This window comes from Pelodiscus sinensis, chromosome 1, assembly GCF_052426305.1.
Source record: "Pelodiscus sinensis isolate ZL-2025 chromosome 1, ASM5242630v1, whole genome shotgun sequence".
Classification (NCBI taxonomy): domain Eukaryota; kingdom Metazoa; phylum Chordata; order Testudines; family Trionychidae; genus Pelodiscus; species Pelodiscus sinensis.
The window spans coordinates 300,976,110-300,997,547 of NC_143052.1; the positions used below are offsets into that span (position 1 = coordinate 300,976,110).

General features: G+C 42.7%; 1 protein-coding gene across 16 annotated transcripts in view; it reads right to left on the bottom strand.

The window, feature by feature from the left end:
• Window positions 1-21,438, bottom strand: part of NBEA (neurobeachin) — a 748,862-nt gene that overhangs the window by 79,532 nt on the left and 647,892 nt on the right. For all 16 annotated transcript variants that reach the window (XM_075919178.2, XM_075919174.2, XM_075919172.2 and 13 more), the window contains one exon: window positions 16,770-16,889. In XM_075919178.2, the coding sequence (XP_075775293.2) occupies window positions 16,770-16,889 (120 nt within the window). The remainder of the gene's footprint in view (window positions 1-16,769; window positions 16,890-21,438) is intronic.

Below are 21,438 nucleotides of genomic sequence, written 5' to 3' on the forward strand. Positions count from 1 at the left end.
GTTTTATAATTCCAGTTTAAAATGTTTTTCAACCAATTTTCCAAATATAAAAAGTTTCGTTGATAATTCCCAAAGTCACTCTAAACAACCACTAAACCCAAATCTTGCATGTGGTTGTCAATTTTTTTTAATGACAAATACAACATTTTTTACACTTGTGTCCAGTTCTTTGTTATTGGATAACAGATATATTCTAAAGTCTTCTATCCTTTGTAATAATTGCTTTCCATATTGTCTACCATAGCAGCTAAAGACAAAACCTAGCTTACCTTATCAAATGCTTCATTGCAAATTTTCAAATACTTTTCGTTTATTGATACGGGTAAAATTTGTAAGGACAGAACAATGTGGAACTCAGAGAAGCTTCTCAGTTCTGGCCCAATCATATGTTCCATTTTAATTCAATATTCTTCTGTTTTATATTGTATCCATTCAACATGAGGTTTTAATTGCCACACTTGTTTAAAAGCTTTAAATTGTCCTTCCCCATATGAGCTGAAAATTCTGCTTATTCAGATTATATAGAATTTCTATTTGGAGTCTTTCAAGATTAAAAAAGATCATGGTCAGAAAGCAAAATGAAATGTTACCATTCAATTAAGGTGAACACGTCACCATGAGGTAAATGCATTAATCTGCTAGGCTGGAGAGCAATTGATGAGTAACTAAACCCAAATCTTGCATGTGGTTGTACAGAGAACTATCTACATCAGTTAGTGTCAGACCAGGATATAGTCTTTTAGTTTATTACATGTGGATACATGATATTACATGTGAAGCAGTAATCAGATTATTTCAAAATGTGCACATCAAACTTTACAATCACATGGTTCAACCCTATTGAGAACTGATATATTTTGTCAAATATGTATCACCAAGAAAAAAAAGCAAAATACAACCATCTTCATCTTCACTTTAATGGGCTTAAGAAGAAATACTAAAACCTTAGCTATACCAATGTTGTTCTTGCTTCTCAGTCATTTGTATGGATGTTGTAAGTTCTCATCAAATAATGGAAAGCTACAAACCCCAATTTTTGCCTAGTGGAAAGGGAGCACTGGTGAAGAAGATCATCTTTAAGACATTTTGGAATACTAGCCAAAAGCATCTGGAAGATCAGTAATGGTATTTATACCAGTAATTGTCACCTACAGCTCTAGATACCTTACAACCTATTGTCTGTCAATGCCTTTTGTAAATAAGCTATTCAGTGCAACCTATGAAGTTTCTCACTGTTTGAAGGGGCCATGGTTTAAGAAGCTGATCTTTTCAAAAAAGCCTCCAGCACAGCATAAAAATGCTGATGAGAGCCAAATGTCAAAGTATTTTCTTCCAAAGTCACAACCACCTCAAACAGTCCATGAGGGTATGTCTACACTACCACCCTAGTTTGAACTAGGGTGGTTAATGTAGTCAATCAAAGTTGCAAATGAAGCCCGGGATTTAAATATCCCAGGCTTCATTTGCATCTTGCCGGGCGCCGCCATTTTTAAATCCCCGGTAGTTCGGACTCCGTGACCGCGGCTACACGCGGCATGGAGTAGGTAGTTCGAATTAGGCTAATTCGAACTACCGTTACACCTATACGAGGTATAACAGTAGTTCAAATTAGAAAGCCTAATTCGAACTACCTACTCCGTGACGCGTGTAGCCGCGGGCATGGAGTCCGAACTACCGGGGCTTTAAAAATGGCGGCACCCGGCAAGATGCAAATGAAGCCCGGGATATTTAGATCCCGGGCTTCATTTGCAACTTCGATTGACTACATTAACCACCCTAGTTCAAACTAGGGTGGTAGTGTAGACATACCCTCAGACTATATAGATTGGGATGAAATGGCCAACATGATCTATTATAACACAAAAAGCTCCCCTAAAACCTATGCCAGCTTGTCGCTATCAAATGGGGAAAGGGGAAGTTACTCACCTTGTGTAGTAACGATGGCTCTTTGAGATGTGCCCCATGGGTGCTCCACTCCAGGTGTCGGGTCCGTCCCGGCGCCACTGATCGGAAGATTTCATAGCCATACCGGGCCGGGCCGCGCATGCTCCCTGCGCCACTGGTCGTTCGCGCCCTTTCTAACGTGCGCGGCTCGGCCCCCCCCCCCCGCCAGTTCCTCTCACCGCTCGGTCTCTGGAAGGGAAAGAAAGAAAACTACCCGGAGCAGGGAGGAGGGCGGGACGTGGAACACCCACGGGGCACATCTCGAAGAACCATCGTTACTACACAAGGTGAGTAACTTCCCCTTCGTCTCCGAGTGGCCCCGTGGGTGCTCCACTCCAGGTGACTATATAGCAGTAGTCGGAACAAAGAGCGCTCTGGGTTAATTAGGTTTTACTGTCGAAAGGACTGCAGAAGCCACTGAATGGTCTGCCTCCCACTTCTGCACTATAGCGTAATGCTTCATAAATGTACAGCTGGAAGCCCAAGTGGCTGCCCTGCAAATATCAGCTAAAGGAACTCCTCTGGCAAAGGCGGTAGATGTCGCCACTGCTCTAGTCGAGTGCGCTCGCGGCTGAGAAGACAAGGGTCTATCCCGAATGGAATGGCATGTGGTAATGCATAAGGTGATAAGCTTGGCAATGCGCTGAGTGGCGAGTGCAGCACCCTTAGATCGGTTCACTGTCGATATCAGAAGTCTATCTGTTCGTCTCCACTGGCGGGTTCTGTCTATATAAAAGGAAAGAGCCCGCCTAACGTCCAGCGTATGTAGCAGGGCCTCCCTTGTTGAGGCGTGTGGCTTAGGGTAAAAGGAAGGAAGGATGATCGGTTCATTGATATGAAATGATGAAGATACTTTGGGTATGAACGCTGGGTGTAATCGTAACGTTACCAAGTCCTTCGAGAAAGAAGTAAAGGGGGGGTTTGCCATTATCGCCCCTAACTCGCTAACTCTACGAGCTGATGTAATTGCGAGCAAGAAGACGGTCTTCATGGTTACATCTGTAAAGGTACAGATGCTAGAGTCTCGAATGGGGGATGCATAATTGTATCGAGTACCAGGTCGAGGTTCCACGACGGAGGAGGCGGCCTTCGAGGTGGGCTCATATTGGTCAGACCTTTCAGGAATCGTTTCAACATCGGGTGAGAGAACACCGAATAACCCTGTATTGGGTAATGGAAGGCACTGATGGCTGCCAGGTGAACTCTGAGGGATGCCAGAGAAAGCTTCGCATTTCGCAGATGAAGAATGTAATCAAGAATTTGGTGTGCAGGAGAAGTCAACGGTTGAACGTTATTCTGGAGGCACCAGCAGGAGTATCTGCGCCATTTAGCCCGTTAAGTATTTCGCGTAGACGTCTTTCTACTATGTATCAATATGGACCTGACCTGACCTGACGTGAACAAAGCTTTTCATCTAGTGTAAGCCAGTCAGGAGCCACGCTGTCAAGTGCAATGCTTCTAGTTTGGGGTGAAGGAGAGACCCCCGGTCTTGAGAGAGGAGATCTCGATACAAGGGCAGAGGCCATGGTGGTCGAAGTGACATCTTGTGTAAGAACGGGTACCATGCTTGCCTCGGCCAAGCTGGTGCTATTAAAATTACTGTCGCTCTCTCCATCCTGATTTTCTCTATTATTCTGGGAATGAGGACTGTTGGTGGAAAAGCGTACAGTAGCGACTTTTTCCAATTGGTCAGGAGTGCATCGCCTAGAGATCCTTTGCCGATCCCTGCTCTGGAGCCAAAAAGGCAGCACTTTTTGTTGATGGACGTTGCAAAGAGGTCTACCAGGGGCGTTCCCCATCTACGGAAGATCCTCTGAAGTACGTCCAGCCTCACCACCCACTCGTGGTCCGTGGGGAAGCGTCTGCTGAGGGAATCGGCAATGACATTGGCTATGCCAGGTAAGTACGATGCTGTTATGATTATGTTGTTCTGTATGCACCAATTCTAGTACCGTACCGCTTCGGCGCATAGGGAGCGTGATCTTGCTCCTCCCTGCCTGTTTATATAATACATCGCCGCTACATTGTCTGTCAACACCCTGACTGTTTTGCCTCTCAGACTGGGGAGGAAGTGTTTGCATGCTAGAAAGATCGCTCGCAACTCTAGCTGGTTGATGTGAAGGCGTCTCTCGGTGTGAGACCATCGTCCCTGGATGCGCTCCCCACCCATGTGAGCACCCCATCCGATGAGTGAAGCGTCTGATGTTAATTGAACCGATGGCTGAGGTTGGTGAAACGGTACTCCCGTGAGAATATTTAATGGGTTCATCCACCACCGGAGGGACCTGTGCACATGGGATGGAGGAGTAACCAACTTGCGTATGTCGTGTCTCATGGGGACACACACCGTTGACAGCCAGTGCTGTAAATTTCTCAAATGGAGACGTGCGTGCGGGACAATAAAGGTGGCCGCCGCCATGTGGCTGAGCAATCGCAGGCAAGTATGTGCTGAGATTGTTGTGGTTTTTTGGAGAAATTTGACCAGGTCTTTTATTGCCTGGAATCTGTCCATGGGCAGATATGCTCTCGCCGTACAGGAGTCGAGAACCGCTCCTATGAACTTTATGTTTTGTGTTGGAATTAACGTGGACTTTTGTTCATTTACTATCAGCCCGAGTGAGTTGAAAGTCTCTCTGACTGTTTAAAGCATCCGAGTCAGCTCCTGTACTGTCCTTCCCTTTATGAGACAGTCGTCTAGATAAGGGAATATGATGACTCCGAGACGACGAAGGTGGGCGGCGACAACGGCAAGGGTCTTTGAAAAAACTCTTGGAGCTTAAGCCAGCCCGAACGGAAGGACGCAATATTGAAAGTGCTCGTTGTTTATAACAAATCGCAGGACGGAGCTTGGTCCTGCCTTGAGGGCGGGGGGCTGGACTCGATGACCTCTCGAGGTCCCTTCCAGTCCTATGATTCTATGAAACGTCTGTGTGCCGGATGTACAGCCACATGAAAGTAAGCATCTTGGAGGTCGAGGGCCGTGAACCAGTCGTCGGTGTCAAGAGAAGGGATTATCGTAGTCAGAGTCACCATCTTGAACCGCTGCTTTCGCAGATAACGGTTTAACTCCCTTAGATCGAGTATGGGTCTCCAACCCCCTGTTTTCTTTTGAGTCAGGAAGTACCTTGAATAAAATCCTTTTCCCCTGAAGCAGTCTGGGACCCTTTCTATCGCTCCGATTTCCAACAGGCGATAGGCCTCCTGTTTTAGGAGGGTCTCGTGAGAAGGGTCCCTGAAAAGGGACGGGGTGGGAGAGGTAGGGGGAGGAAGGGATGTGAATGGAATGGTGAGTCCAGATTTTATCACTTCCAACACCCATCTGTCTGATGATATGGCCAGCCACTGATGATAGTAGGGTCGCAACCGATGTTTGAAAATGGGAGTGGTGTCTCTGACTAATACCGGAATGTCCGGCGTGCCCTCGACCTGAAAGTCAAACTTGCTGCTTGGGTGCTACTGCGTTATTCGCCCTAGATGTCTGAGGGCGTCTGCACTGTGTCCTCTGCTTGGACCGGTTCTGATCATATGGACGGTTTTTTTGTCTGCGAAACTGGTAATCGTAATGTCTTTGGAATGGGAAATAACACTTACGACAGAAAGGCGGAACATACATCCCGAGGGTACGTAAGGTAGCCCGGGAATCTTTACCCGTGTGGAGCACCTCGTCCGTCTTCTCTGCAAACAACTTGATTCTGTCAAATGGAAGATCCTCTACCTTAGATTGCAACTCTTTCGGTACGGCAGCGGTCGCAAGCCATGAAGCTCTTCTCATGGAAACTGCTGTTGCAATTGTTCGAGCAGCTGTGTCTGCCACATCCATGGCGATTTGCAAACCTGCTCTGGCACATGCATAGCCCTCCTGCAGTATAGATCGGAGAAGTACTTTGTCAGTTTCGGAAATTCTCTGAGCAATTTCCGATAATTTCACAATGTTGTCAAAACTATGATTGGAAAGTAATGCTGAGTAATTTGCGATTCGGAGGAGAAGTGTTGAAGAGGAGTACACTTTCCTCCCGAATATGTCCAGTCTCTTTGCATCCTTGTCTGCTGCCGAGTTTCTTACTTGCGGGTTCTTTGCTCTTTCCAGAGCTGCATCCACAACCAACGAGTTTGGCTGAGGGTGAGTAAAAAGGAACTCAGCACCCTTTGAAGATATAAAGTATCTCTTCTCTGCTCGCTTGCACGATGGAGTAGTGGAAGCCGGCGTATTCCAAATTTCTGTGGCTGGCTCCAGGATCGCCTCATCCAGCGGTAGAGCCACCTTAGATTGCTGTCTAGGGTGTAAATTCTTCAGTAACTTATATTGCTTTGCTTTCACCTCCGCTAACTGAACCTCCTGTGATTGTGCTACCCTCTTAAAGAGGTCTTGAAATTCTCTGATGTCATCTGGTGGTGAGGAGCCCATTGCAAAAACTGCGTCATCGGGGGAAGATGATTGAGCATCCTGTGGGGAAGCTTGTGACGCCCGCTCATCTGTGTCCGATATCTTGCCCTCTTCAGGCTCCGACAGGACCGAAATTGAGGGGGCACTAGGAGGTGGTCTGGGTGACTGCAACAGTCGATGATCAGAGACTGCTGGTGAGTGGCGTCTGTAAGATGACTGACGGCAACAACACGAATACGAGTGGAACGGTGATCTGCCCTGCCTCCCCGTGTAATAACTCCTGTGGTAACGGTAGTCCGAATCAGGAGATGGTCTTCTGGACGCATATCTACTGCCATGTCTAGTATGGTGAGATCTTGGAGGAGAGTAACTCGGAGGGCGAGATGTGTGTCTGTAATAATGGCGAGATCTCCGTTGCGGGGAACGCGAAGACCTATGCCTTGGATAGTAAGGTTCCTTTCCCGATCCCGAATAATGGGGTGGGGAAGGGTATGTTGAAAGCACAGTAGAGGGAGACAGTGAATGATCCCTAGGGATCGACTTCCCAGATGCCTTTGTATGGGCTGATGATGAGTGCCCTTTAACACTTGAAGAGTGCCCTGCTGTGCTGCGATAAATCTCTTTGACAGATGGGGAGCCTGATTCATGGGAGGAGGGAGAGCCTGTTTGCAGTAGGGACGTAGGATGCTGAGCAGATTGCAAAGACTTTCTCGGTGCCGATGCAGATAATTCCCGTGGCACCGGGTGTGCTGCGGAACAGCCGATAGCTGCCGGCGCCGGCTGCATTGACGGTTCCGGGTCCTCGCTTTGCGGTGCCGGGCTCTCCCGGTGACGTCTGTCTGGTGCCAAAGGCGCCCTGTCTCGCGGAGCCGTAAGCGGCACCGCTTCCATGACTGCTTGGACAGCCGACTCTGGTGCTGACCCCTGCATGTCCCGCCGTTCCGGGGACGATGATTTCTCCAGCGGCGCCGTTAGCCGTGGCCGCTTGCTCCCTGAAGGGTTGGAGCCCACTCGTGCTCCCTATGGAGAGGGGAGGCTGGCGGTGGGGCAGAAGCAGTGTGTTGCTTGCCCGGTTTCGAGGATCGTGGCTGCGAAACTGACTTAGCCGCGGAGCAGCTGTTGTCCGATCCCCGGTCTCTCTGATTCACCGGAGGGAGAGGGACCGCTGGCAGGGAGTGGGTGGGGGAGGCTTTTTTCTTTTTAGCTCCGGCTGCTGCAGGGGATAATGCCCTTCTTTTCGGTGTTAGAGGGGACTCCTGCTGCAGAGGGTTTGATGGCTGAAGAGCCTTACCACAAAGCAGGAGTTTGAGGCGGAGGTCTCTGTCTCTTCTTGCCCTCGGAGTCAGTTTAGAGCAGTGGGCACATTTGCTTGTGACATGAGACTCCCCTAGGCAACGAATACATAGAGTATGCCCATCAGAAGCAGCATTGCATCTTTACATTGCCCGCACCGCTTAAAGCTGGGTGATCCAGACATGGCGGTGAAACTGACAAGGAAAGCACTCCCGCGTGTAACTGACTAAAATGATCTTCTTTAGTTTTCTTTTTTTTTAAAACTAATTAAACAAAGGCTAATAACTAACTAACTAACAGTAAAGGTCAACTATTTACACAACTAGCTTCTTTTTTTTTTTCCCAGAGAAAGGCAAGTAACCGAAGAGAAATCGCAGTTTCCGTCAGCAACCGAGGACTGTTGAGAGGAACTGGCGGGGGGGCCGAGCCGCGCACGTTAGAAAGGGCACGAACGACCAGTGGCGCAGGAAGCATGCGCAGCCCAGCCAGTTATGGCTATGAAATCTTCCGATCAGTGGCGCCGGGACGGACCCGACACCTGGAGTGGAGCACACACGGGGCCACTCGAAGAAGAATGGGAGGAAATATTCACCCAATCATGAATATTATATTAAAATTGACTTAAAATATCTCTACACTAATGGATTTAGTTTACAAATATGTTCTTTATTGTATTTTGTTCAACTGAAGTGTATTTTTACATAGACTAACACATGCAGGAGAGTTACCGGCTTCTTGATTATTGCCAAAATGTAACAAAGACTCCAAACAAATGTTTAGATGGCATATGTTGTCATGTATTACTTCTTACCAGAACTAAATATCTAGATTTCAAAGAGTTAATAAAACTAGGGATATTCCAGTGATCTAAATCTATCTCGTACACCTTGTCGTTTCAGAAACTGGCAACCTCCTGTGCTCCCTTTTCATTCACACACCTAATAAGGCAGGGTAGCTTTCTATCACTTAATAGCCAGCTACTTTTCAAACAGCTCTAGTAGCTTAGATTTTTTCAAATGAATAATGATGCAGTAAAACCATGAAGGAGTGTAAAAAATGGTAAAATGAATATTATTACAGACATTTTATGTCTGTAAATGTATTCTCTAGTTTATTTTAATAGCTATACTAAAACCTCAAGGTATATTTAATAGTATTATATGCCATGTGTCTTTGTATGAGAAAACATCCCCAAACACATTTTGTAATTTACTAGTTTGTGGCAAATCTGAGGTGCTTAGGAATTAAACTTCAAAGTATGTCTTGGGGTGATAGAAGACAACTATTAACACTATCATAATTGTATACCACATGCATCAAATGTAACATTTCAGTTTAATATACTTTTGCTAAGAGTATTCTATTTTATGGCCTACCAGTAAAATAAAATCCAACACAGACGTTTTCACTTTTCTAATATAATTCACTACAAGATTTTAAGCTGCCATTTCTTTCTCTTTCTTTCTCTCTTTTCTTTCCACCTAAACGGTTGATCCCATCATCCATTAATTCTACAACAGCCTCACACTGGGTGAATGAGTCAGTCAGGAATGCCTCCATTAACTGTGCTAATTTACACTATGTCACCTTAATGACATTTTGTCATAGCTACCTTTCCTGATATGTACATACTCTATTCCAAAGGAAATATAACAAGTTGAGACGTAGGAGGATATATTAGTGCTTGACCAGAAAGTTATTTGAATGTGAGTGTTACGAAAAACTGGAGTAGAGGAGGAGAAGAGGAAGAAAAAAAGCTGACTGGACAACTTATGGTCATTTCTGGGTGACTTGTTTGATGAAAGGTCATTCGACTAACATTCATTGTTCTTCCAGCTTGTACGGATTACCACAGGAGAAGGTCAACATTAATAAAGAGAGACACAATAAAACACACTCTTTAATCCAGGTTTTTCCCTTGTGTGTTGTTATGCTAATATAGCACATACTGTATTAATTCTGTTCTAGTCAAGTCAGGTAAATGAGTCTCATTGAAAATGAACCCAAATAGTGCAAATACATAGAGCAAAAATGTGTAAATAAATCTTTAATCCTGTATTTCACATAATTCTACAATATGATTTTTAAATAGGTTTTTAAAAGGTATTGCACCTAATTGATAAGGCAGTAATATGCACAAATTACGGTTTGCTTTTTACAAACTCATCAAACTACCACAGGCTTATTTTTATTATCTCAATGGGAAACAATTTAGCTCTTTAGGAAGCTGCCAGAAAGAAAGTGCATCATAACTGCAGATTTTAAAATAAATACACTGACAGGTAAATAAATGTCTGATGCCTATTTGCTGTGATTTAAGAACTATATTTTAAAAAAGAGATTAAAATTACTGAAGCTGAAGGTGGAAAAATAGAGCAGGCTAATCACAGAATCATAGAATATTAGAACTGGAAGGGACCTTGAGAGATCATCAAGTCCAGTGCCCTGCCCTCATGGCAGGATCAAGCACAGTCTGTATCATCCCTGAAAGATGTCTGTCTAACCTGTTCTTAAATATCTCCAGTGACATTAAAGAATAAAAATTCTGCAAGAGTACTTGACCAAAATGGGCCAAAAGTATGCACAGAGATCCAAACAGTAACTAACAGACCACAGGAAATGAGACATATCTAGAATTAAAAATGGTGCAGCTTCCTTTCCTTTCATAGTCCTCAGGAGAAATTCATCCTGATGTCACAACATTGAGAAATGCAGCTCATTAAGATCTTAAGCCATACACAATAGCAACAATTAGCTGCTAAATTCAGTTTTGATTTATGACTAAGAAACAGACTTCAGAGATGGAAAGGTCCTAGAGGGTCCACTCTCTTGCCAATTCATGATTGTTTTAGAATATATTTTCTAGTGCTTCCCCCAGTCTCTTGAGAGATAGGGCCTTGCACTTCTTCCACTGAGAGTCTGTGGCACAATAAAATAAATTTCACTGTCAGCAAGTTTTCGTATTATGTTGCCAAGTATTTCTTTTATAAATTTCATCCCATTGCTCTTTGTTATTTCTCTTTGTTGAAGAGATTTCATAATCCTTATCTTCTGCAAAGTTTCTACTCTTCAACTACAGTTTGATATCACTTATCCAAACCATATACATTTTTTAAAATTTTTCTCTATAACTTAATTTGTCTAGCTCCTTAATCATTTCACTGCTTTTCTTAGTACCCCCGTAAGTTTGTCTACATATTTAAAGAAATGAGTTGTCCAGCAATGCAAGCAGTAAACAGCTGCTTTACTTGGAATGCATAAAAAACCCTTTTCTCCAGAAACTCCAGGTCTATGTAACAGAACTGAAAGAAAAAACAACTACTTTAGATTGAACTCTGATACAGTAATTAGACTTATAACTTGGCTTCAGTGAAAGCCCTTCTACTGAACTGGACAAAGTCTTCAGATGAGGAAGGGCAATATCATATAACAAGGTATTCATACACATTGTTTTCCCTAAGAGCTCATTTAGACTATGCTAAAGTGTCGAAAGAGGATATGCAAATTCTACGGGAATTTGCATATCTTCTTCCAATCTCACTTTCAGAAGCGGAGCTTTCAAAAGTGAAAGTAGTCTGGACACTTTTTTTTGGCAACCCTCCTCCCCTTTTTTGAAAAGCCGCTTTTCCTCAAAAAATGAGGTTTACGCAGCTTTTTGAAAAAGGGGGAGGAGATGCCGAAAAAACCGCTTTCAACACTTTAGTAGTATATTGAATAGTGGTACCAAATATGATGGCAAGTTTGGCCCAAAGCATTTCTAATCTAACTGTAAAAGCATTTTATCACTACACTATCAAATTAGAGTATTGTTCATTACCAAATATGCTCCTTGCTAAAGAATCATCATATTCACAAACTACATGAAAAATACCTCATATCAATACGTACTTTTAATATAATTACTGGTCAATTCTACTTAAACTTAAGATAGGAAAAATCAGAATTCCAGATCTGAAAACCTGACTCCCAGGGCCTACTCTCTCCTCCTTCCCAAACTGTGCGAGAAATTTTATTTTGAGTCTAAATACAAACTTTGCAACTTACATGCCCACCTCTTCTTTGAAGTATATAAATAGGGTTCCCAAACTGTAGTTTGTGTGTGTAGGAAATAGTAGACATAAGTATTGATAGCATATTTTCTTAAGCATATGATAGCAGTAGTAGTTTAACCATAAAGTTACTAGAAACTACAGCAGATTCAGTAGAAAAAGAAAAAAGGGAATACTAAATATTAAATTTTCAAAGCATATTTATCTGTGCAGTATCTGTGGAGGAACCTGTGCTGAAACTGTAGATTCTTTGAAATGTGTCTCTTTATTTGAGCTCAACTTCAGGTGCAGATGCCCTTCTTGAGCCTTTGATCACAGATTTTTTGTTCAATGTGTACTGGGCCAGCACATGCATCCTATACACCAGGGATGGGCAATCATTTTTTACCGGAAGGGATGGGGCCAGGTTACTTCCCTGCTTTCCCCTCTCCCCACAGACCATGATTGGTCTGGCGGTGGAGGGAGTGAATGAAGTCTTTGCTCTGCCCCAGAGGTTCCCCCTAGGCACCCATGCCCCTGGTGGTGGGCAGAGACTTTGCATGCTCCCCTTTCTGCCCCCAGGCCAATCAGGGCTTGGGGGTGGTCGGAGCGTGCAAAATTTCCTCCCACCCGGCCAGGGGCGCATGGCACTTGTAAGCGCCGCGTGCTCCTGGCAGGGCAGGAGGAAACTTCATGCGCTTCCCCCAAAACCCTAATTGGCCTGGGGGTGGGGGAGCACGCAAAGTCTCCTCCCACCCTGCCAGGAGCATGTGGCACTTCTAAGCACTGCTCACTCCTGGCAGGAAGGGGCAGGGCAGAGGAAACTATGTGCATTTCACTCCACCCCCAAGCCCTGATTGGCCTGGAGGCAGAGGAGCACGGAAGTCTCCTCCTACCAGGAGCACATGGAGCTTCTAAGCGCAGCATATTCCTTGCACAGCGGGGGCAGGGAGGAGGAAACTTTGTGCGCTTTCCCCCACCCCCAGGCCCTGTTTGGCCTGGGAGCAGGGGAGCGGCAGGGCCTCCATGGGCTGGATCAACCCACTTGGCAGGCCAGATCCGGCCCGCAGAGGCCCTTTTTCCCTTTCCTGCTACCTTCACATGCTATACAGTGACATTATATAGGGCTGCAAAAGTGAACTGCCCTGAATGTTTTCTCTATCCAAACCTCCTACGGAGAACAGTCCAAACCAAAGGGAAAGGATGGCAGATAGAGGAGAGATACATCTTGAAGAAAAATAGTTACTACATGGGGGAAGAAGCTTTTATTCCTTGAGGGGTTTCCCTAATGAGCACTCTACTCCAGATGACTCCTAATCAATATCCTCACAGGGAGGTTGAGGAAGCTTCAGAATTCAGTACAGAACTGATAACAGGACCACATTACCTAGTGCCTCATAAGATCTAGAAACATGAATCAAGGCACAGTGCTTAGAAAAAGTATTTATTGAAGCTCATGTAGTGCCCTTACATATTATTCAAAAAATTCTAACATCTAAGATGCCATGGATGTTGCTTGCAAGCTGGTGTAGTACACTATCATCCTATTGGAGGGCTGAAAGCAACAACAGTCTAGATGACTTCCAAAATTGCTTAGTTATATCTAGACAGAAGACTGAGGAGCGTATGATTGCTAAGGTATGAAAAGAGGTCTCCTGTTGAGACTTATGTAGCTTTGGGAAAAACACTGGTGGATGAATGATTTGGCTAAGATGAAAGCCTGAGAATACCTTAGGCAAGCATTCAGGATGTGATTGTAAAGAAATGTTGTCTATGAAGAACGTCATTAAGATGATCTACCATTAACTGCACTTTCGCATCCTCCAAACTCATGACCCTTCTCACCCCTCATGCTTGCCTTGACTCCTATTTCCTAAACCCTGAGTCCTCCACACATCCCGACCCTCCGCCCTGACTCCTGCATTCCCCCAAACCCAAAACCCTGCCCTGACTGCCCTCAAACCCCCATGTACCCCAGCTGCCTGCCCTGAGTCACTTCATCCCATACTTAAATGTTTTTCAGGTACTGTCCTGTACCCCTGAGCCCCTGCTCTGACCCTTCCTCAAGGGGTGGGGGTTGTGATTGGACAGTTCCTGTAATAAATTTAGGTTATTTTCATTCATGCCGAGGATACCCTTCTGAACTATATTTTCTATACAGGACTTAACATGGATTTTTTTACTTTGAATTGAAAACCCAATTTCAGGAAAGGAGAAGGAGCCATATGAGCAGATGACCATATTCTTCATGTGATGGGCCCCTGATCAACCATTCATCAAAATATGAGAAAACAAAAATTGCCTCCTGACAAAGGAAAATAGCTACTACTGCTAGGACCTTTGACAATACCCCTGGAATTGAGGAAAAGCTGAAGCAAAGTATTCAATATTGAAAATAATCTTAACCTATAATGAATATGGAAACAGAGCCAACTTCTTGCCTCTAGTGAAGGGATTATAGGTGCCAAAGTTGCCATCCTGAACTGTTGAGACTTTATACATTTGTTTAATAGTCTTCAATTCAAAATTGGTCTTCTGTCATCTATTTTTTTTTTTTGGCAAAAAAAATACCTTGTATAGGATACCTAAAGCGCTGGGATTAGCTCTAATGGCCCTAATTGAAGGAGTCTATTTCTTGTCTCAGTAAAAGATCATGAGAAAGGTCCTCGAAGAGGAGTGGGGAGGACAGATGGAATGGAGAAAGGGACATAACGTGGATAGATTTGAACCCTTGAATGATAAAACTTTTTGATGATGAATGTGCACTTGCAGGAGGAGAATGGGCAGCTCTCTCTCTTTCCAACAAATGTCTCTTATTGAGGGATTGGGGTGGATGGGTATGTTTTTGGAAACTTGGAGAATTAAAAGAAGCAAAATATCTGGGCAGTTTGTGACCTACTAACTCTTTTATTCTTACATATGTAGATAACCAGAGATAGTAGCTTTTAATGTGCAAAACAGCTTCAGACCATCTAATGGGAGTGTTCTGAACTTCTCTCAGAAGCCCTGAAAGCTGGAGTCATGATTCACTGCATGTAACTAACACATAGAAATGGATCAGACTGCAATATATGTGGTATCTAAAGATGCCTGAAGAAATGACCTAGCTGGTAACTCAGTGATAATGGTCTGAAATTGTTCTCTCTGCTCTTGTGGAAGATGATCAGGAAAAGCAGTACATTTATAGTAGTTTATGAAATTATATTTAGCCAAGGTCACTTGATAGTTTGTGATCTACCATAATGCGTCATGGATGAGCAATCCAAAGAAGTCCAAGCACTATCAAATACTTTAGCGTTACTAAGATGATCTTATGAGAAGCATTCCTTCTACAGTGCTCTAGTGAGATGGATTCCTCCATAGCACAAAGAAAGCCAAATTGCTGGGGTCAAGACTGAATCATTTGTGCTGGCCAAACTCATTAGTTTAGGCTGACATGCTGAACTCTTGTAGGTAACCTGAATGTCATAGCAAAGCAAATGTTATTCCTTGCATTTCCTGAGACGAGAACTAATTAGAGTGCCCCAATGCATTGGTGTATGAAATTGGAAGTTCTATATACATTATGTACACTGTTTCTGCTCTTTTCAGGGATGAAAACATCCGTTTATTAATTTAAGTTACTATCAAAGCTAATCAAATATAAACTCATGCTTCAGGAAATTACTGTAAAAGATGTTTTGAAGTGTTTTTGACTTCAACATGTTTCAAATCTCTGTCACCAATCACAGACAGGAAAATGGAGACAGTGAAAATAACTTGCCCAAGATTGCACACAAAGAACAAGAAACATAACTGTGTGTAAAGTGAAATATTTGAGGACTTTATCAACTTAGGTTAGGCTTAGTTGAAAAGACAAAAGCAAAACACACTTGAAAACTGAAGAAACTACTGCACATTTTTTATACAGAAGGTGGTCATTGGCGATACCAACCCAACAGGCACTGTGTCCCTCGCTATGTACTATATGCATATGAATAGTATGTAAAACATCACCAATATGCAATGGAACATAGACAAATAAATTAAGCCTCTTACACCTCACTGTATATTTATTTTCTCCACTTAAGAGATAAATCAAATTAATAAAGAATGTTGTTGTACCCAGTTGTGCTAAACATTTGGTATACAAGATCACACTCTCATCTGAGACTCTTGTAATGTTCTCACAGAAGAGGTCCAAAATAAACAGAGAATAGCAACTCTATAGTTTTTTTCTTTGTTAGGTCAATTGAGACACTCAATGTTAATGTAATCTTGCTGTTTATACTTAATAATCTGATTGGCAGTAATGGAACAATAAAACCTCTTTAAAATTGCTTTAAAAAGAAAAGCATTTGCAATGAATATGGATACTCCAACCTTTCACTACAGCTTTATTAATTGAGAAAATGAGAATCAGGAAAAAATCTTATTGTTCAAAATATTGGAAGATATGGGCTTCTTTTTGACAAGGTTCCACACATATATACAATAAACCCTTTGTATTTAACAATAGGTAAGTAATAACAACAGTAAAATTACCCTGCTCTCCAGCTGTTTCTGTATATTGTGTAGATGTTGGTTTAATCTAATGTGTATTGTTGCATAATATCCCCAGGCACAGTCAAGTAAAAGCTAAAGCTGTACAAAAAAGCCTACATTTTAAATGGGTATTGTCATTAATGCTTTATTAATTGCCTCAGGCAATGCAACTCACAGCTAGGCAAGCTATAACAATATGACACTTTAAGGTCAAATCCAATTTCTGCTGCATTTTATGGACTGGGCCAAATATTGAGTTAACAGCAGGAAAGAACAATTTATTGGGCTTTTCTTCATCTTCTGATTAACTGATATAAATTAGATCAGATTTTTTTGCAGAAACAAAGCATGTTTTAAACCCTTAACATGCTAGAATCTGTTTTTATGTTTTCTGTTTTAGCAACAGTATTTTCTGAAAGTCATCTTCTATTTAAAGTGTGTCTGATATACTGGGTTTTTATGTCAGGGTACTAAATCCAAAAAGCCTCTGAGCCTACGTAAAATAAAATATCAGAAATGAAAATTTCATAAACTACAGCATCTTGTTATGTAACACAACACATTAAATTAATTAATATATGTTAAATTAAACCTACCTTCACATCTGAGGTGTCTCTTTGGCTATTTCTCCAAGATCTTGCCACTGAAGAGAAGGTTCGATCTGGATGGTCAAATTTTGCATCATTTGCATTAAGAAAGAATGTTGTGAAGGGCTCCTATGATCAAACAAATGAATATGCAAGTAAGAAGAATACAGCAGAACAGATCACACATCAGTTTCCTGATAAAATATGAGAAATGTTTAAGTTTAAAATGACTAGAATAAAGAACTATTTGGGATTTAATTTTACACACACGTGCATGTGCACACACCATACACACACAAACACTTTGATAATGAATTCTGTACCGTACAAAACGGACTGCTGCAAAGGAAGAATACAAAATTGCATCCTCTGTCATAAGACTAGTATTTCCATGATAATTGGTAAGCAGGCATACTCTGGCACTACTTCTATTGAAGTCATTATAAACACTCTCTTTCTTACATATAACACTATGCCTAGTCTGATCAGCACAAGACTGTGCATTCAAATTAGATCATGTGAAAGCACTTACAAAGTTTTTATTTTAATATAATGCTGCAGTCTAGTCCTGTTTTCTTCTTAGCTGATCGGATTGGGTTGAGATATGGTGACTGTTTTGACAGGTTACTAAAATGGGGGAGAGGAGGCTGACTTTATTGTTATTTTGGGGGCAGATGATAGAATGAGGTACAGATTTGATTTTGTTCTATGTAATATTGATTCTTTGTTCATGGTAATGAGTGAAATATAAAGATAAATAACTCAGAGTCTAGGAAAGACACTAAAAATCAAAATAAATAAAGGACATTTTATTTTATATTGTTCTATTCTGAATAGCTATGATATACTCTAAGGATGCATCTGTACTGCACCATAACTTAAAATAAGACACACAATTTGGGCTATGCACATTGTTTATCTTTTTTCGATATTATTTCAAAGTTGCTTATTTATAACAAATCAGGATTCTGTATCTTTAAGGGTTAATTGTATTTGTTTCAGCAAGCTATCTACGCTGTGTAACATACATCAGAACAAGACTTGTGTACAACCCAATCACTGTGTAACCTATATACACATCTCTCTAATTCCCTACTTATCGTTTGTGCCTCTGATTTGTATCATATCAACCATTAGATCAAATAGCAAGTATGTATTTAAACATTTTTACAAAAAAGTACTGTATCCCAGAAACCACTAATTCTCAAAAGATGTGACAGCAGATAAGTGATAGGGGTCACAACTGAACATGACAACCCAGTGCGATGCCACAACTAGAAAGGCAAAGATTTCCTTATTTGTTCTCAGCTTAGGAGCCTTGTCTTATTCCTCAGTGTCTGTTAAGATGAGTATGAAATTAACACATTCTATTATATAGGATATGATATTCTTGCTACTGTCTAGTACATAATTCCAAATGCTGGATCTTTTATTCTGCCTTTTTCTTTTTTTAATGCCTATGAAATTATGCACAACAAATATATATTAAAAATACATTTAAAATGCCAGTTACAAAATGAAGGCACTCTAAAACTTAGTAACAGCAAGTTTCCTCAAGCATCTTTGTCCATGCACCTTGATGCTCTCAGTAAATGTTGGATTAAAATAATTACATCCTGTTTTGTTTGCAGGACACTAATACATGTTGCACAGGAGTCCAGAAGATTCCCCACATGGTTGTTGTGGGAATCAGACAGCATGCAGCAAGTGAGGCAGAAATCCATATATTAAAGCAAGGGGAGTCAACAGGCAGACTGTGGGCCAAATACAGACTGTCAGATGGCTTTAAATGGATCCCAAAATCTTTTTATTTTAATATTTATCTAAAAAAACCTTTTCCTGCAGGATGACAGAGTGACATCATCACATCACTCTATGTCCCACCTGCCTCCTCCTACACCTCTCCCCTTTTACTAGTGCTGGGGGGGGGGGGGGGGGACTGCTGAGTCACGGCCTTGGCCCTGCTGGCAGTTGGAGGGAGAGAACTGGGGCTGCTAAGGCCTTGGCCTGGCCCCCCTCTTTCTGGCAGCTGGAGGGAGACAGCACGGGGCCTGGCAAAGCCTCAGCCCGCCCCTCACCTCCCCAGCCCCTGGTGGCTGGGGGGAGAAAGTACGGAGCCTGGTGAGGCCTTGGCCTGCTGCTCCTGCCAGCAGTGAGAGAGCACAGGACCTGGCGAGGCCTTGGCCTGGCCTCCCTACCTGTCTGGCACCCAGGGGGAGAGAGCACAGGGCCTGGCAAGGTGACCAGAAGGACAGTGCAGAGCCTGGCGAGGCCTTGGCGAGGCCCCCCTGCCGGTGGCCGGGGGAGAGCACAGGGGAAGAGAAAGCCAGTGCTGGCGCAGCTGGAGGGAGGAAGGGAGGAGAGCCATGGCTGGCATGGACTCATCCCTGCCTGGCAGCTGGGAGGGAGGGGAGAGACAGGGATGGCCTAGCCTTGGCCCTGCTAAACAGCTGGGGGTGGGGGCAGAGCCGGAGCTGGTGCAGCCTCAGTCCTCCTTGGTGGCCACAGGGATTGGGGAGAGCCAGGGCTGGCTCAGCCTTCACTTGGCTACCCTTGGCAGCCAGGGGAAAGATCCAGGACTGGCATGCATCAGTCCTTCCTGGTGGCTGGGGTGAGGGGAGGGACGGGGAGGGGAGAGCTGGGGCTGGGCCAGCCTCGGGGGAGGGGAAGGGAAGAGGGCAGGCCAGGGCTGTCATGCCTTGGCCTGCCCTCCCCAGTAGCTGGGGGGAGATCCGGGGCTGCCTATCTCAGGGGGTGGTGGTGGTGGTAGTAAGCATACTGAGCAGGTGGTGCAGCCCCATGGTTTACTTATCATGATTTTTGTGTTTTCTCTAGAGTCAGGATCTTGATTACATCTTGACCAAAAAGTCTAGACCACTGCAAAATTGACTCTATCATATTAAAGAGAGGATAAGAAATATTAATCATTGCTACACATTTGCTAAGCATTGTCATAACTCCACACTGAATTAGAATGCAGAAAGAAACATAGTTAAGTTTGGGAGGGCAACTTTAATTTTGATGTGTCCAATGCACCTTGGATTGCTTCACTTGGTGAACTTCATATATGAAATAAGTACCCAGTAGATTCACATTACATGTTTTAATTAAAGAAAATTCCTATCTCGGTTCACAATTGAAAAAGCATTCTATAATACTTAAAGTGGCAAGTTTTACAAACTATGCCACTTTCCATCCTATTGACCCTGTGAACTTTAGATCTTATTAGCTCTGCTTTCTAAAAGCCCCAGCCTATCATTTTTTTAACATTTATACTTTAATTTGATTTGAAGACCATTGAGGAATGGTTTACCGATGGATGTTGAAATCAGAAACAGTTGATGGATTAAAAAGAAAGCAGAAGCCAGAAATATGATGTAGTTACAGTAAATTATGTAAAAACATTAATCCAAAATTCCATGACAACATTATTTTAAGCATCTGAGACAAATATACAAAAGCAAGAAAATTCACAGTCAAGGATTAAACCTGTAATAGTTGAGCACTATAGGGTGCCCTATTATGTTATCCCGCTATGACCTGTTGTGCCTATTTTGGGGATTTTTAATTCTTAACTGGAATTCAGAGCTTTTCCTAGGTTTATCTCAGATACTTCATTTTATGTTAAGGTGATCTTTATTATCCGAAAATGTATGTGGTAACACAATATAATTAAATATAGTTCATATCTGTATAGAGTATGTTCATTTATATTTTGTTCTGTGCTATGTATTACTGCTATTTTATTTAAAGGTTTTCTGTCTGCAGAGCTACAAAATGTATTTCATTAAAAGCCCCTTTCAGTTGTTCATATATTCTGAATAAAATTCAGACCTTGTTTTCTGGCACTGGGATAAAAGACTTCTGAGGCATGGAGATTTCTGCCACCATGCAAACTACGCTCTTTTCCCTCCAGAAGTTCAAGGTGGAGTATTTTGAGCATGCCCATTCCCCTCCATTGGACAGATGTTGGGGTCTGGGTCATACAAGGGAAGGAAAGAGAAGGGAAAAGGTGCAATCTTGTCCCCCTGAAGTAATTGGGAGTTTTGTTGTTAACCTTAGGTGTTGACAGAATTTCACTCTGGACAAATTTAGTTTGGAAACAGGCCCAACATCATCACTAATTCCCAGCTCTCTTCCTAATGTATGTCATTGGATATCATCTGCTCCATTGCTCATTGGTGGTTTTGGGAAAAAAACTGGCCAGGCTTTGAGAGCCAATCAATGGATTACCTATGGGGGTTGAAAATAGATTTTTCCTTACTGCAGGTTGTCAGTGGCCACTGGGATTTATTGCTTTCCCAAAACAATCTAGAAAAGTGATTTTGGGTTAAGTCTGGTTGATTATAGCGATAGCTGTCAGCAACAATTATATTTTAGGCTGTTTAACATTTTCCATTAAAAAGTATTACAGAGACTTATTCATTTGAGAAATGTTAGCAACTCCATTGCTTGGAGATGGTCATTGATATTCAGTAGAGAGAACCACCTAGGGTTATTGGAGTGCCTTTTCTTTGTCCCATCAAAATCCAATCCAATTTAGCTGAGTTTTGAACTGTTACAAATCTCTATTTCCTCACTTGTGTTTCTCAGAACAATTTTGACAACCTGCCAAAATCACTGAACATTGCAATACTGCATATTGTATACCTTGGAGTTGTCTGAACAGCTGTGATAT